The sequence below is a fragment of the Procambarus clarkii genome, chromosome 66 (assembly GCF_040958095.1).
Source record: "Procambarus clarkii isolate CNS0578487 chromosome 66, FALCON_Pclarkii_2.0, whole genome shotgun sequence".
Classification (NCBI taxonomy): domain Eukaryota; kingdom Metazoa; phylum Arthropoda; class Malacostraca; order Decapoda; family Cambaridae; genus Procambarus; species Procambarus clarkii.
The window spans coordinates 26,285,669-26,298,233 of record NC_091215.1 but is presented as its reverse complement, the minus strand read 5'-3'; the positions used below and the strand labels follow the sequence as shown (position 1 = coordinate 26,298,233).

Sequence of the window (12,565 nt, the reverse complement as noted above, 5' to 3'; positions counted from 1 at the left end):
GTGAATTGCTCAATGGCCCTTATAGTGTAGCACTGCCAATAAGTTACCGTACGATACGGTGAAGATTTTCGAAGTATGGTACTAGCTCGGCACGCCACAGTGCGGTATAGTGAAGCGTGGTCCTAGCGTGATAGTGAAGAATATGGTGGCGGATAGTGTGTTTACCATGACACGTTGGTAATCTGTGAATCAATCATTCGCGAACGAGTTTAATTAATGGTGATTGGGAACCTAGACAGTTTGTAATTAATGGTGATTGGTAACCTAAAGTTTGTGATTGTGATGTAGGTGTTGTGATGTATTGGTGATTGTGATGTGATTGGAGAGGGGGGGGGTGTGATAATGGGGTGGGTATGATTGGAGTGGATGTGGATTCATGATAGTTGTAAAGTGGTGATGATGGTGGTAGTGATGGATGGTGATGGTGGTGGTAGTGGTGACTGGTGATGGTGGTGGTGGTGGTGATTGAGAAGATGTAGTGATTATACATATCATAGGCTGGCGATTGTTGTAGATTGTTGTAGTGGTGGTGGTTGTTTTTTGACATGTAATTGTGGTAGATCTGATTGTATTGTACCTATTGACATTAATAAACAGTTGTAATTTGAATGGTAGATGAAGGTTGTTGTAGAGACAAGTTATGATGAAGATAGTGAAAGATTAGTTGTGTGTTGAAAAAAAAATGGTGAAGTTGATGGTGATGGTGAGAGTATAGAGGTTGTGATGACGAAAATGGTGAATGATGATGAAGGGGAACTTGATGGTGAAATTGCAGTGATACCAGTGAAAGTCATTGTGGTGAGGAGGGGTAAAAGAGGATAGTGAAGATGACGATAGTGTAAGTATAGGTGGATTAAAGTGGGGGGGGGGAAACAATGATTGTGACAATGAATATGATGATAGTGTAGGTGATTGTGGACGACGATGGTGAGGAAAATGGTCTTTAAGGGGTGAGTGAAGGTGATATGATGGTGATTCGGATGTCACTATATAAGATAATAGCAGGATAGTGTACAGTGAAAGTGGCAACGAGAATAGTGACTATAATACCCACAGTAACTGTGATAGTGACGGTGCTAAAACGACTATGATATAGTGACTGATATTCATGGTGAAACTAATAGTAATGTTGAGGGTGACACTATTAATGGTGACACTGACTCCATTAAGATACACACACACACACACACACACACACACACACACACACACACACACACACACACACACACACACACACACACACACACACACCGGAAATGGTGTGTGTGTGTGTGTGTGTGTGTGTGTGTGTGTGTGTGTGTGTGTGTGTGTGTGTGTGTGTGTGTGTGTGTGTGAAACGAAACAAGGAAACAAACAAATTCCTCACCGATAGTGAACACAATCATCACTTAACACTTAGCAAAAAATATAAATAAAAATGGCATTTTCTGAGTGCCTAGGCCTACAAAGGCCTATAATTACAGATTACAAACAACTAGGCCCCTCAGAACATTGCAATGGCCCCCCTATGTTGCCTCACTCAGCTTAGAGGAGACGTCTTGAAATCGTAAAGATATGACAGAGAAGCGGATAGATAGACAGACAGACATACGGCAGACAGAAACGAGCAGATTGGATAAGCAAATTATGCCTAGACAGAGCTAAACAATGCTTGTAGACAGACAAACAAGGCAAACAAGCAAGATATATATATATATATATATATATATATATATATATATATATATATATATATATATATATATATATATATATATATATATATATATATATATATATATATATAAAGATGAAAATGAGCTGCAAATAAATTACTCGATTTATTTGAGAGCAAGAAATTAGGAGAAAAAAAAATATATATATTAAAAAGCGTGGCATTTTTTATTTTCAATATATGAGCGTTGGTTTAGAATGAAGAATTATACACTGCTTGTTCACGGATGAAGGAAAGGGGGGGGAGGGCTGTTATATTCTTAGTTAGGTATTTATTATAAGAACTATAGAGGGGTTACCTTTTTCATATAATATATAATTTTCTGGTATATATATATATATATATATATATATATATATATATATATATATATATATATATATATATATATATATATATAACTGCTACTTGTCACTAAAACATATGTTCATGTATGTACATATTAACGATAACATACGACCGATAGACTTTCTAGTCCATGGAGAATGATAACGCGAGGATTTGATGCTCTCGATATCGTGTCAACGTCGATATCCAGTTTATGCGATATTCTCGCTATCCCACCGGGAGTGATATCAGCAGCCGCGCTAGGCGTCTGATCAGCCTCTGTGCAAGGATGCTGGGGTGAGGGGGGGGAGGGGGAAGGGGGAGATGGGGAGGAAGGGGGAGAGATGGGAAAGAAGAGGGAGATGATCTACATCCATCACATCACCCGAGGGGTGGATATGTATCCACGAGGATATCTTTCGGAATGGCTCTGGCATCCGAGGGTTCGATTCCACCGCCCTGCTCCCAAAAATTCCGGGGCGGGTGTGATCAGGTGGAGTTAGTTGGTTGGTCTCAAGGGTTTTATGGTCGCCCCGACGAGGTGGTCGCTATATAGCTGTCCCCAATAATAATGTGGGGGGTCATTTGCCCCCCTATTCCCAGCTGCCCCCCCTCCATCACCCCTTCAACTACTGACGGAACTACAGAGCCCTTAAGACTACCCCTTAAAACCCCTACTCCTAGGACCCCCCTTAGGAGACCGGGCCGGGGGTTCGCTGAGCCCCGAAATCACCTCAAGGTAACCCCTTACTCACACTACAGACGGCTAGGGGGCTTCGGGCCCTTATTCATTATTATTCAGTCTCGTTATTGTACTAATTATATTGAGTATTAGAAGCTTGGCACCTGCTTGATAGTGTATAGAATTGTATTGTATAGAAAGCTTTCTTCCTGCTTACCCAGACCTGCTCCTCTTCTGATTAGTGTGAAGCTGACAGTCCCGCTTCACTCAGGCTACTGTGGCGGGGTTTTCCCGCTTCTGTGGTGGTTACAGCCCTCCTGCTGGTGCTGAGGAATTACAGCCCCTACTATAGTCTTTCCTCCTGCTGCTGCTGGGGAATTACAGCCCCTACTATAGTCCCTCCTCCTGCTGGTGCTTGGGAATTACGGCCCCTACTATTGTCCCTCCTCCTGCTGCTGCTGAGGAATTACAGCCCCTACTATAGTCCCTCCTCCTGCTGCTGCTGAGGAATTACAGCCACTACTATAGTCCCGTCTCCTGCTGCTGCTGAGGAATTACAGCCCCTACTATAGTCTTTCCTCCTGCTGTTGCTGGGGAATTACAGCTACTACTATAGTCCCTCCTCCTGCTGCTGCTGAGGAATTACAGCCCCTACTATAGTCCCTCCTGCTGTTGCTGGGGAATTACAGCTACTACTATAGTCCCTCCTCCTGCTGCTGCTGAGGAATTACAGCCCCTACTATAGTCTTTCCTCCTGCTGCTGCTGGGGAATTACAGCCCCTACTATAGTCCTTCCTCCTGCTGCTGCTGAGGAATTACAGCCCCTACTATAGTCCTTCCTCCTGCTGGTGCTGGGGAATTACAGCCACTACTATAGTCCCTTCTCCTGCTGCTGCTGAGGAATTACAGCCCCTACTATAGTCCCTCCTCCTGCTGTTGCTGGGGAATTACAGCCACTACTATAGTCCTCCTCCTGCTGCTGCTGTGGAACAAGAACACCTACTACAGCCCTCCTGCTGCTGCTAGGGAACAACAGCACCTACTACAGCCCTCCTGCTGCTGCTAGGGAACAACAGCACCTACTACAGCCCTCCTGCTGCTGCTAGGGAACAACAGCACCTACTACAGCCCTCCTGCTGCTGCTGAGGAACAACAGCACCTACTACAGCCCTCCTGCTGCTGCTAGGGAACAACAGCACCTACGCCCACCGTCTCACCTGTTATGGGCGCCAACGCTGACAGATGATGGGCCATGGCTGCCGTCCGCTCCAGGGGCGTGAGACCTGCCAGCCAGGGCAGCGGGGCGCCCCCCATGTGGGGCAGCATGGCCCCCAGGGCGGTGCCAGGGCCGGCGCCCCCCACTGAGGGCCTATGGGCCGGCACCCGGATGACGCCGCCCGGCCCTGACAGGTGCTGCAGGGAGGCCTGGGTGCCCAGGCCCGCGGCCACCGCAGCTGCGGCAGCGCTCATGGGCGGCATCAGGTTGAAGTGCGGCAGGAGGCCGCCGGCGCCCATGAAGGGCATGTGTGTGTAGGTGAAGGGCTGGAAGGGCCGCGCCTCCCCTTCGTCATCGTCGCCCTCTGCCTCGCTCCCGGCACAACTTAACCTCTCGCGGTCATCCGCGTCGCGTTCCCTCTCGCTGGGTTCACTGTCGCGCTCACACCGTTCACTGTCTCTGTCACTGTGGCGGCTACGGCGCTCCAGTTCCGCGGCGTAGCCGCCTTCACACTCGCGATCCGACTCGCTTCCCTCCTCCAGGAGTCTGTGTCTGAGCGCCGCGGCGCGACCCGACGATTCCAGCAGGGAAGATATGCTGAAGGAGAGCCTGCCATGCTGGCCCTTGGGGCTGCGGGCGTCACCATGGCGGGCGTGTAGGGGCTCGTCCCTGCTGAGATCCAGCGGGGAGCTGCTGCGGGCGCGGGCGGGAGACACCGGCGCGGGAGAAGTCTCGCGACTCGAGGCCCCGTCGACGGTTATTTCCTCGTGATCCTCTGCTGACATGGCGGTCATCCTGGTCGGGCGCCGCGGTGTCCTCGTCTCACTACCGCACACCTCCGGCTAATCTGTATTCTCCATTACCAATGTCCTCTTGGGCTCCCAACATGCTCCCATCTTGGCATGCAGCCGCGCTTACGAGACCATTAAAATCACAACCGACATAACAAGATTTACCTTCACTACAAGCCAAACTCAAACACGGAATGCATCAAATCCATCTTTCAGGAGCCATTTTCCTTCACTCAACGATGATTGGCTGAGCGGCAAGCCCCGCCCCGCGCTCCCATTGGCCGGCTCCACGCCGGCTCCGCCCACCATCGAGCGTGTTCATATTGGTAAACGAATTATGGGCTACTGAACTATAATTAGAGTAAATTACATCAAGATATTAATTCAGTTCATTCCATGCTGAGAAAATATTAGGAGTGAGCGTAATTTAATGAAAATGGGTGACTACTTGTACCTAAAGGGACAATCATTTTGAAATTCTTCTGAATTTCGTTGGCAACTACAAATTAACCGGCCGAAATTCCCATAACCGGACCAGTAATTATGTGTTATTGGGGGGCTTTACCGCTGCCCGAATGTGAATATTAAACAGATATTATCGAAACATATTGGAACCGACCCTAATAATGAAACCTGCTCCGCTATGAGCATTGTTTTCTCTTTTCTTAGCGAGGAATCGCCTTAATCAACGCTCTAATTTCTGATAATTGGCTCGGGAACTGGAGTCGCTGCCCCGAATATAAAGACGCCATGAATCACAGGTGATGACACACATTGCAGGGTGTAGTCTGTGCATGCTAGCACTCTATCCTTGCCCCCTCCTCTCTCTCTCTCTCTCTCTGTGTCTCTCTCTCTCTCTCTCTCTCTCTCTCTCTCTCTCTCTCTCTCTCTCTCTCTCTCTCTCTCTCTAGTTCGCTCTAGCAGTTGTTGTCTCTATCTCTCTTTTTTTTTAGGTCTTTGTCTCTCTATAGCTCTTTATCTCCGTCTCTATTGCTATTTATATCTTTTTTATATCTGTCTATAGCTGTTTATCTCTGTCTCTCTCTCTCTCTCTCTCTCTCTCTCTCTCTCTTTCTCTCTCTCTCTCTCTCTCTCTCTCTCTCTCTCTCTCTCTCTCTCTCTCTCTCTCTCTCTCTCTCACTCTCTCTCACTCTCTCTCTCTCTCTCTCTCTCTCTCTCTCTCTCTCTCTCTCTCTCTCTCTCTCTCTCTCTCTCTCTCTCTCTCTCTCTCTCTCTCTCTCTCTCACTCTCTCTCTCTCTCGCACTCTCTCTCTCTCTCTCTCTCTCTCTCTCTCTCTCTCTCTCTCTCTCTCTCTCTCTCTCTCTCTCTCTCTCTCTCTCTCTCTCTCACACCCACACATAAACATCCCAGGAACTAAAGCAAGGATTAGATAGCAAGAACTCTCAAGAGCTGCCATAATATACATCAACACCGCTTTGGACTTTAATACCCGTGTATCCACGATATTTATCCTCCACGCCCGACCAGTCAGTGCCTTGCACGGTACACGTGATTGACTGCACACACTCTTCTCTGAAATGACCTGACTGTTTCCTGAACTGGTTTGGTTTCATTGGGAGTGTGTTGGTGTGGTGTTCCTGGTGATTTATCTGGCCTTTCCGCCTTTCCGCTGATTAAGGGGGGCCTTATTCTGGTTGTAATTGAAGCAATTTGGGCACAGGTCTTCTGAGAGGGACTTGCTGATCAATGTAGGATACACTTCTGGGAGTTTCAGGAGTCCTTTTCCTTTTCTCCTGTCCTTTTCTCATAGGCTAAAGCGATTGGCCAGGATTTACTCGCATTTCTGAAGCCGCCGACAACTTATTTCACTCCTGCGGACTCCTGCAGACCTCTCCTCCGTCGTGCAGACCCCTACCTCCCTCCTGCAGACCCCTACCTCACTGGTGGAGCAAGGGATCGAGGTCTCTGACTAGGACTGAGGGCTCATTTCCACCGCTTCAGGCTTGGTCAGGAGTCACATGTGTGTGTGAGTGATCAGTTTAACGGCTCCCCCTTCACTCTTCAGACTTGAGTAACGAAAATGATTTATGTCCCTGTGTGTCTCCAATCCTTTCGGGCCAGGTGCAAGGATTTATGTGACCGAAAATGATATATTAAGAAAGGGAATCAATGTCTTATACTGAAGCAGAAGTAATAATCAGTAAATTGCGTGGGGGTTAAGATGTATGTTTGGCTCTGAAGAAAGTGATGTATTTTGACTGGAGAAGTTGTGTATTTTAATCGCAAACAAAGGTATATACATTAGTCAATGTACATAAAATACATTTCCCATTAGAGGATTTATGGTTATTAATATATTTCGAGAGATATCCCCCCCCCACCCAAAAAAAAATTGTTTTTCTTATGCCAAGTTTTGATTCATTGCGGTTTGATTTGTCGTTGGTATAATGAATACTTGTTTTGATTGGAATATGTCACCTTTTTTTGTCTTGTTTAAGTTAGATTTATGTGTTACAGCAAGAACACTTCTGCTGTAGCGAAGAACACTTCTGCTGTAGCCTCCTACAATGAACATTTCTGCTGTAGTCACCTACAATGAACATTTCTGCTGTCGCCTCCTACAATGAACATTTCTGCTGTAGCCTCCTACAATGAACATTTCTGCTGTAGCCTTCTACAATGAACATTTCTGCTGTAGCCTCCTACAATGAACATTTCTGCTGTAGCCTCCTACAATGAACATTTCTGCTGTAGCCTCCTACAATGAACATTTCTGCTGTCGCCTCCTACAATGAACATTTCTGCTGTAGCCTCCTACAATGAACATTTCTGCTGTAGCCTTCTACAATGAACATTTCTGCTGTCGCCTCCTACAATGAACATTTCTGCTGTAGCCTCCTACAATGAACATTTCTGCTGTCGCCTCCTACAATGAACATTTCTGCTGTAGCCTCCTACAATGAACATTTCTGCTGTAGCCTTCTACAATGAACATTTATATTGTAGCCTCCAAGAACATTTCTGCTGTAGCCTCCTACAATGAACATTTCTGCTGTAGCCTCCTACAATGAACATTTCTGCTGTATCCTCCTACAATGAACATTTCTGCTGTAGCCTCCTACAATGAACATTTCTGCTGTAACCTCCTACAATGAACATTTCTGCTGTAGCCTCCTACAATGAACATTTCTGCTGTAACCTCCTACAATGAACATTTCTGCTGTAGCCCCCTATAATGAACATTTCTGCTGTATCCTCCTACAATGAACATTTCTGCTGTAGCCTCCTACAATGAACATTTCTGCTGTAGCCTACAATGAACATTTCTGCTGTATCCTCCTACAATGAACATTTCTGCTGTAGCCTACAAAAAATAATCCTGCTCCTGCGTGCCTAAATACATAATCGCATTTCAGATGAACTTAAACACTATAATTATTTTCAGAATAATTACCATTACTAGGAATAATAATCACCTGTAATGGCAGTTAATGATTTTAATTATTATAATCGCGTAATTATTTGGGCTTAGAAGCAGCCTATTACTACTTATAGATTATATATATATAATTATATAGTATAGTATAGATTATAGGTTATATATTACACACAATGTGATAATTCTGCCTACTAAACTCTAGTTCCCCAGCAGACACCTGGATGATATCTATTCCAGCAGACATCTGGATGATATCTATTCCAGCAGACATCTGGATGATATCTATTCCAGCAGACATCTGGATGATATCTATTCCAGCAGACATCTGGATGATATCTATTCCAGCAGACATCTGGATGATATCTATTCCAGCAGACATCTGGATGATATCTATTCCAGCAGAAATCTGGATGATATCTATTCCAGCAGACATCTGGATGATATCTATTCCAGCAGACATCTGGATGATATCTATTCCAGCAGACATCTGGATGGTGTCTATTCCAGCAGACACCTGGATGATATCTATTCCAGCAGACATCTGGATGATATCTATTCCAGCAGACATCTGGATGATATCTATTCCAGCAGACATCTGGATGATATCTATTCCAGCAGACATCTGGATGATATCTATTCCAGCAGAAATCTGGATGATATCTATTCCAGCAGACATCTGGATGATATCTATTCCAGCTGACATCTGGATGATATCTATTCCAGCAGACATCTGGATGGTGTCTATTCCAGCAGACACCTGGATGATATCTATTCCAGCAGACATCTGGATGATATCTATTCCAGCAGACATCTGGATGATATCTATTCCAGCAGACATCTGGATGGTGTCTATTCCAGCAGACACCTGGATGATATCTATTCCAGCAGACATCTGGATGGTATCTATTCCAGCAGACACCTGGATGATATCTATTCCAGCAGACACCTGGATGATATCTATTCCAGAAGACATCTGGATGGTGTCTATTCCAGCAGACACCTGGATGATATCTATTCCAGCAGACATCTGGGTGATATCTATTCCAGCAGACACCTGGATGATATCTATTCCAGCAGACACCTGGATGATATCTATTCCAGCAGACATCTGGATGGTATCTATTCCAGCAGACATCTGGATGATATCTATTCCAGCAGACATCTGGATGATATCTATTCCAGCAGACATCTGGATGATATCTATTCCAGCAGACATCTGGATGGTGTCTATTCCAGCAGACACCTGGATGATATCTATTCCAGCAGACACCTGGATGATATCTATTCCAGCAGACATCTGGATGATATCTTCCAGCAGACACCTGGATGATATCTATTCCAGCAGACACCTGGATGATATCTATTCCAGCAGACATCTGGATGATATCTTCCAGCAGACACCTGGATGATATCTATTCCAGCAGACACCTGGATGATATCTATTCCAGCAGACACCTGGATGATATCTATTCCAGCAGACATCTGGATGATATCTATTCCAGCAGAAATCTGAATGATATCTATTCCAGCAGACATCTGGATGATATCTATTCCAGCAGACATCTGGATGATATCTATTCCAGCAGACATCTGGATGATATCTATTCCAGCAGACATCTGGATGATATCTATTCCAGCAGACATCTGGATGATATCTATTTCAGCAGACACCTGGACGATATCTATTCCAGCAGACACCTGGATGATATCTATTCCAGCAGACACCTGGATGATATCTATTCCAGCAGACATCTGGATGATATCTATTCCAGCAGACACCTGGATGATATCTATTCCAGCAGACATCTGGATGATATCTATTCCAGCAGACATCTGGATGATATCTATTCCAGCAGACATCTGGATGATATCTATTCCAGCAGACATCTGGATGATATCTTCCAGCAGACACCTGGATAAGGATATTACAACCACTGGAGATATTAAATGTTTCTGGCATTATTTATTGAGGATAATTGTCTAATTACATGTTAAAACAATTCACCTAAGGCCCTCGTAAGGTGAACTTTAGGTAAACTTGAGAAACTTGAGTTTTCTCAAAGTTTACCTGAAGATAATTGTATTTTTTCGTGGATTTTGGACATTTGAAAGTTATGTAAGGCAAATTCTGACCTGGTAAATCCCACTCAGGGGGAATGTAATCCTGTTTAGGATTTCAAGTGTGCGTTGGTGCGTGAAGTATGTGTGTTGGTGCGTGAAGTGTGTTGTTGTTTGAAGTGTGTTGGTGTTTGAAGTGTGTTGGTGTGTGTTAGTTTGTAAAGTGTATATTAAGTGTGTAATTAATACAACTTCTCAAGTTACATAAGTGTTGGTTTTTATCAAATAATAAGCATAAAAAAATAATAATTAAAAATAGTAATTATTATTAATTATTTTAAATGTCACTAGAGATTATTTTGAAACATGCAAGCAACAGCTGGACCTCCTGTGTCTAGCTGTAAATTGAAACAACAGTATCTGATTTATTGAATAATTTTGAGTGTATTAATAGGTTAGGTTAGGTTAGGTTAGGTTAGGTGTTTAGGTTCTGTAATTTTGCTATAATTGTGCTATAATTTTGAGTGTATTAATAGGTAATCATTTGCAAGAATTCTCTGAATTGGTGAAGCACGATCGAGTCTATTGCCACCACGTGTTTCGTAAGTAAGTGTTCTTCATGTTGTTGAAACAGCTTTATCCGTGGAAGGAGAACATGTGTATGTTTAACACTTGTTCTTTAATTCTGCTCCCTGTTGTACTCCTTGAGAGGTAGTTTGTTCTTGAGAGGTAGTTTGTTCTTGAGTGGCAGTTTGTTCTTGAGTGGTAGTTTGTTCTTGAGTGGTAGTTTGAGTGGTAGTTTGTTCTTGAGTGGCAGTTTGTTCTTGAGTGGTAGTTTGTTCTTGAGTGGTAGTTTGTTCTTGAGTGACAGTATGTTCTTGAGTGGCAATTTGTTCTTGAGTAGCAGTTCTTGAGTGGCAGTATGTTCTTGAGTGACAGTTTGTTCTTGAGTGACAGCATGTTCTTGAGTGACAGCATGTTCTTGAGTGACAGCATGTTCTTGAGTGACAGCATGTTCTTGAGTGACAGCATGTTCTTGAGTGACAGCATGTTCTTGAGTGACAGCATGTTCTTGAGTGACAGCATGTTCTTGAGTGACAGCATGTTCTTGAGTGACAGCATGTTCTTGAGTGACAGCATGTTCTTGAGTGACAGCATGTTCTTGAGTGACAGCATGTTCTTGAGTGACAGCATGTTCTTGAGTGACAGCATGTTCTTGAGTGACAGCATGTTCTTGAGTGACAGCATGTTCTTGAGTGACAGCATGTTCTTGAGTGGCAGTATGTTCTTGAGTGACAGCATGTTCTTGAGTGACAGCATGTTCTTGAGTGGCAGTATGTTCTTGAGTGACAGCATGTTCTTGAGTGACAGCATGTTCTTGAGTGGCAGTATGTTCTTGAGTGACAGCATGTTCTTGAGTGACAGCATGTTCTTGAGTGACAGCATGTTCTTGAGTGACAGCATGTTCTTGAGTGACAGCATGTTCTTGAGTGACAGCATGTTCTTGAGTGACAGCATGTTCTTGAGTGACAGCATGTTCTTGAGTGACAGCATGTTCTTGAGTGACAGCATGTTCTTGAGTGACAGCATGTTCTTGAGTGACAGCATGTTCTTGAGTGACAGCATGTTCTTGAGTGACAGCATGTTCTTGAGTGGCAGTATGCTCTTGAGTGACAGCATGTTCTTGAGTGGCAGTATGTTCTTGAAAGAGGGACTTGTAGAGCAGCTACATAGTGAAGTATGTTTTTTTTTTTTTTTTTTAGGCTGGCGACAGACACACACACACACACACACACACACACACACGCAGATGACGCAAAATTAATGAGAAGAGTTGTGACAGACGAGGATTGTAGGATCCTCCAAGAGGACTTACACAGGCTGCAGAGATGGTCAGAGAAATGGCTACTGGAGTTTAACACCAGTAAATGTAAAGTTATGGAAATGGGATCAGGTGACAGGAGACCAAAGGGACAGTACACAATGAAGGGGAACAGCCTACCTGTAACGATTCGAGAAAGAGACCTGGGAGTGGATGTGACACCCAATCTAACTCCTGAGGCACATATAAATAGGATAACGACAGCAGCGTACTCTACACTGGCGAAAATTAGAACTTCATTCAGAAACCTAAATGAGGAAGCTTTTAGGGCGCTTTACACTGCCTACGTGAGACCCGTCTTAGAGTATGCCGCGCCATCATGGAGCCCCCACCTGAAGAAACACATAAAGAAACTGGAGAAGGTTCAGAGGTTTGCGACGAGGCTTGTCCCAGAGCTACGAGGGATGGGATATGAAGAGCGGCTGAAGGAACTGAACCTTACGACACTAGAGAAAAGAAGGGAGAGAGGAGATATGATAGGGACATATAAA

The 12,565-nt window shown here is 44.5% G+C and overlaps 2 protein-coding genes across 2 annotated transcripts; both read right to left on the bottom strand.

Annotated features, from left to right (window-relative positions):
• Positions 1-3,770: 3,770 nt before the first annotated feature.
• LOC123752652 (uncharacterized) lies at positions 3,771-5,008 on the bottom strand. Its single transcript, XM_045734689.2, has one exon. It carries the CDS (start codon positions 4,734-4,736, stop codon positions 3,909-3,911), a length of 828 nt encoding a protein of 275 aa, XP_045590645.1. The 5' UTR covers positions 4,737-5,008; the 3' UTR covers positions 3,771-3,908.
• A 3,283-nt stretch (positions 5,009-8,291) lies between these two features.
• On the bottom strand, positions 8,292-9,350 carry LOC138355291 (bifunctional hemolysin/adenylate cyclase-like). The gene has a single exon (XM_069310162.1). The coding sequence runs from the start codon at positions 9,348-9,350 to the stop codon at positions 8,292-8,294; it is 1,059 nt and encodes a 352-aa protein (XP_069166263.1).
• Positions 9,351-12,565: the final 3,215 nt, after the last annotated feature.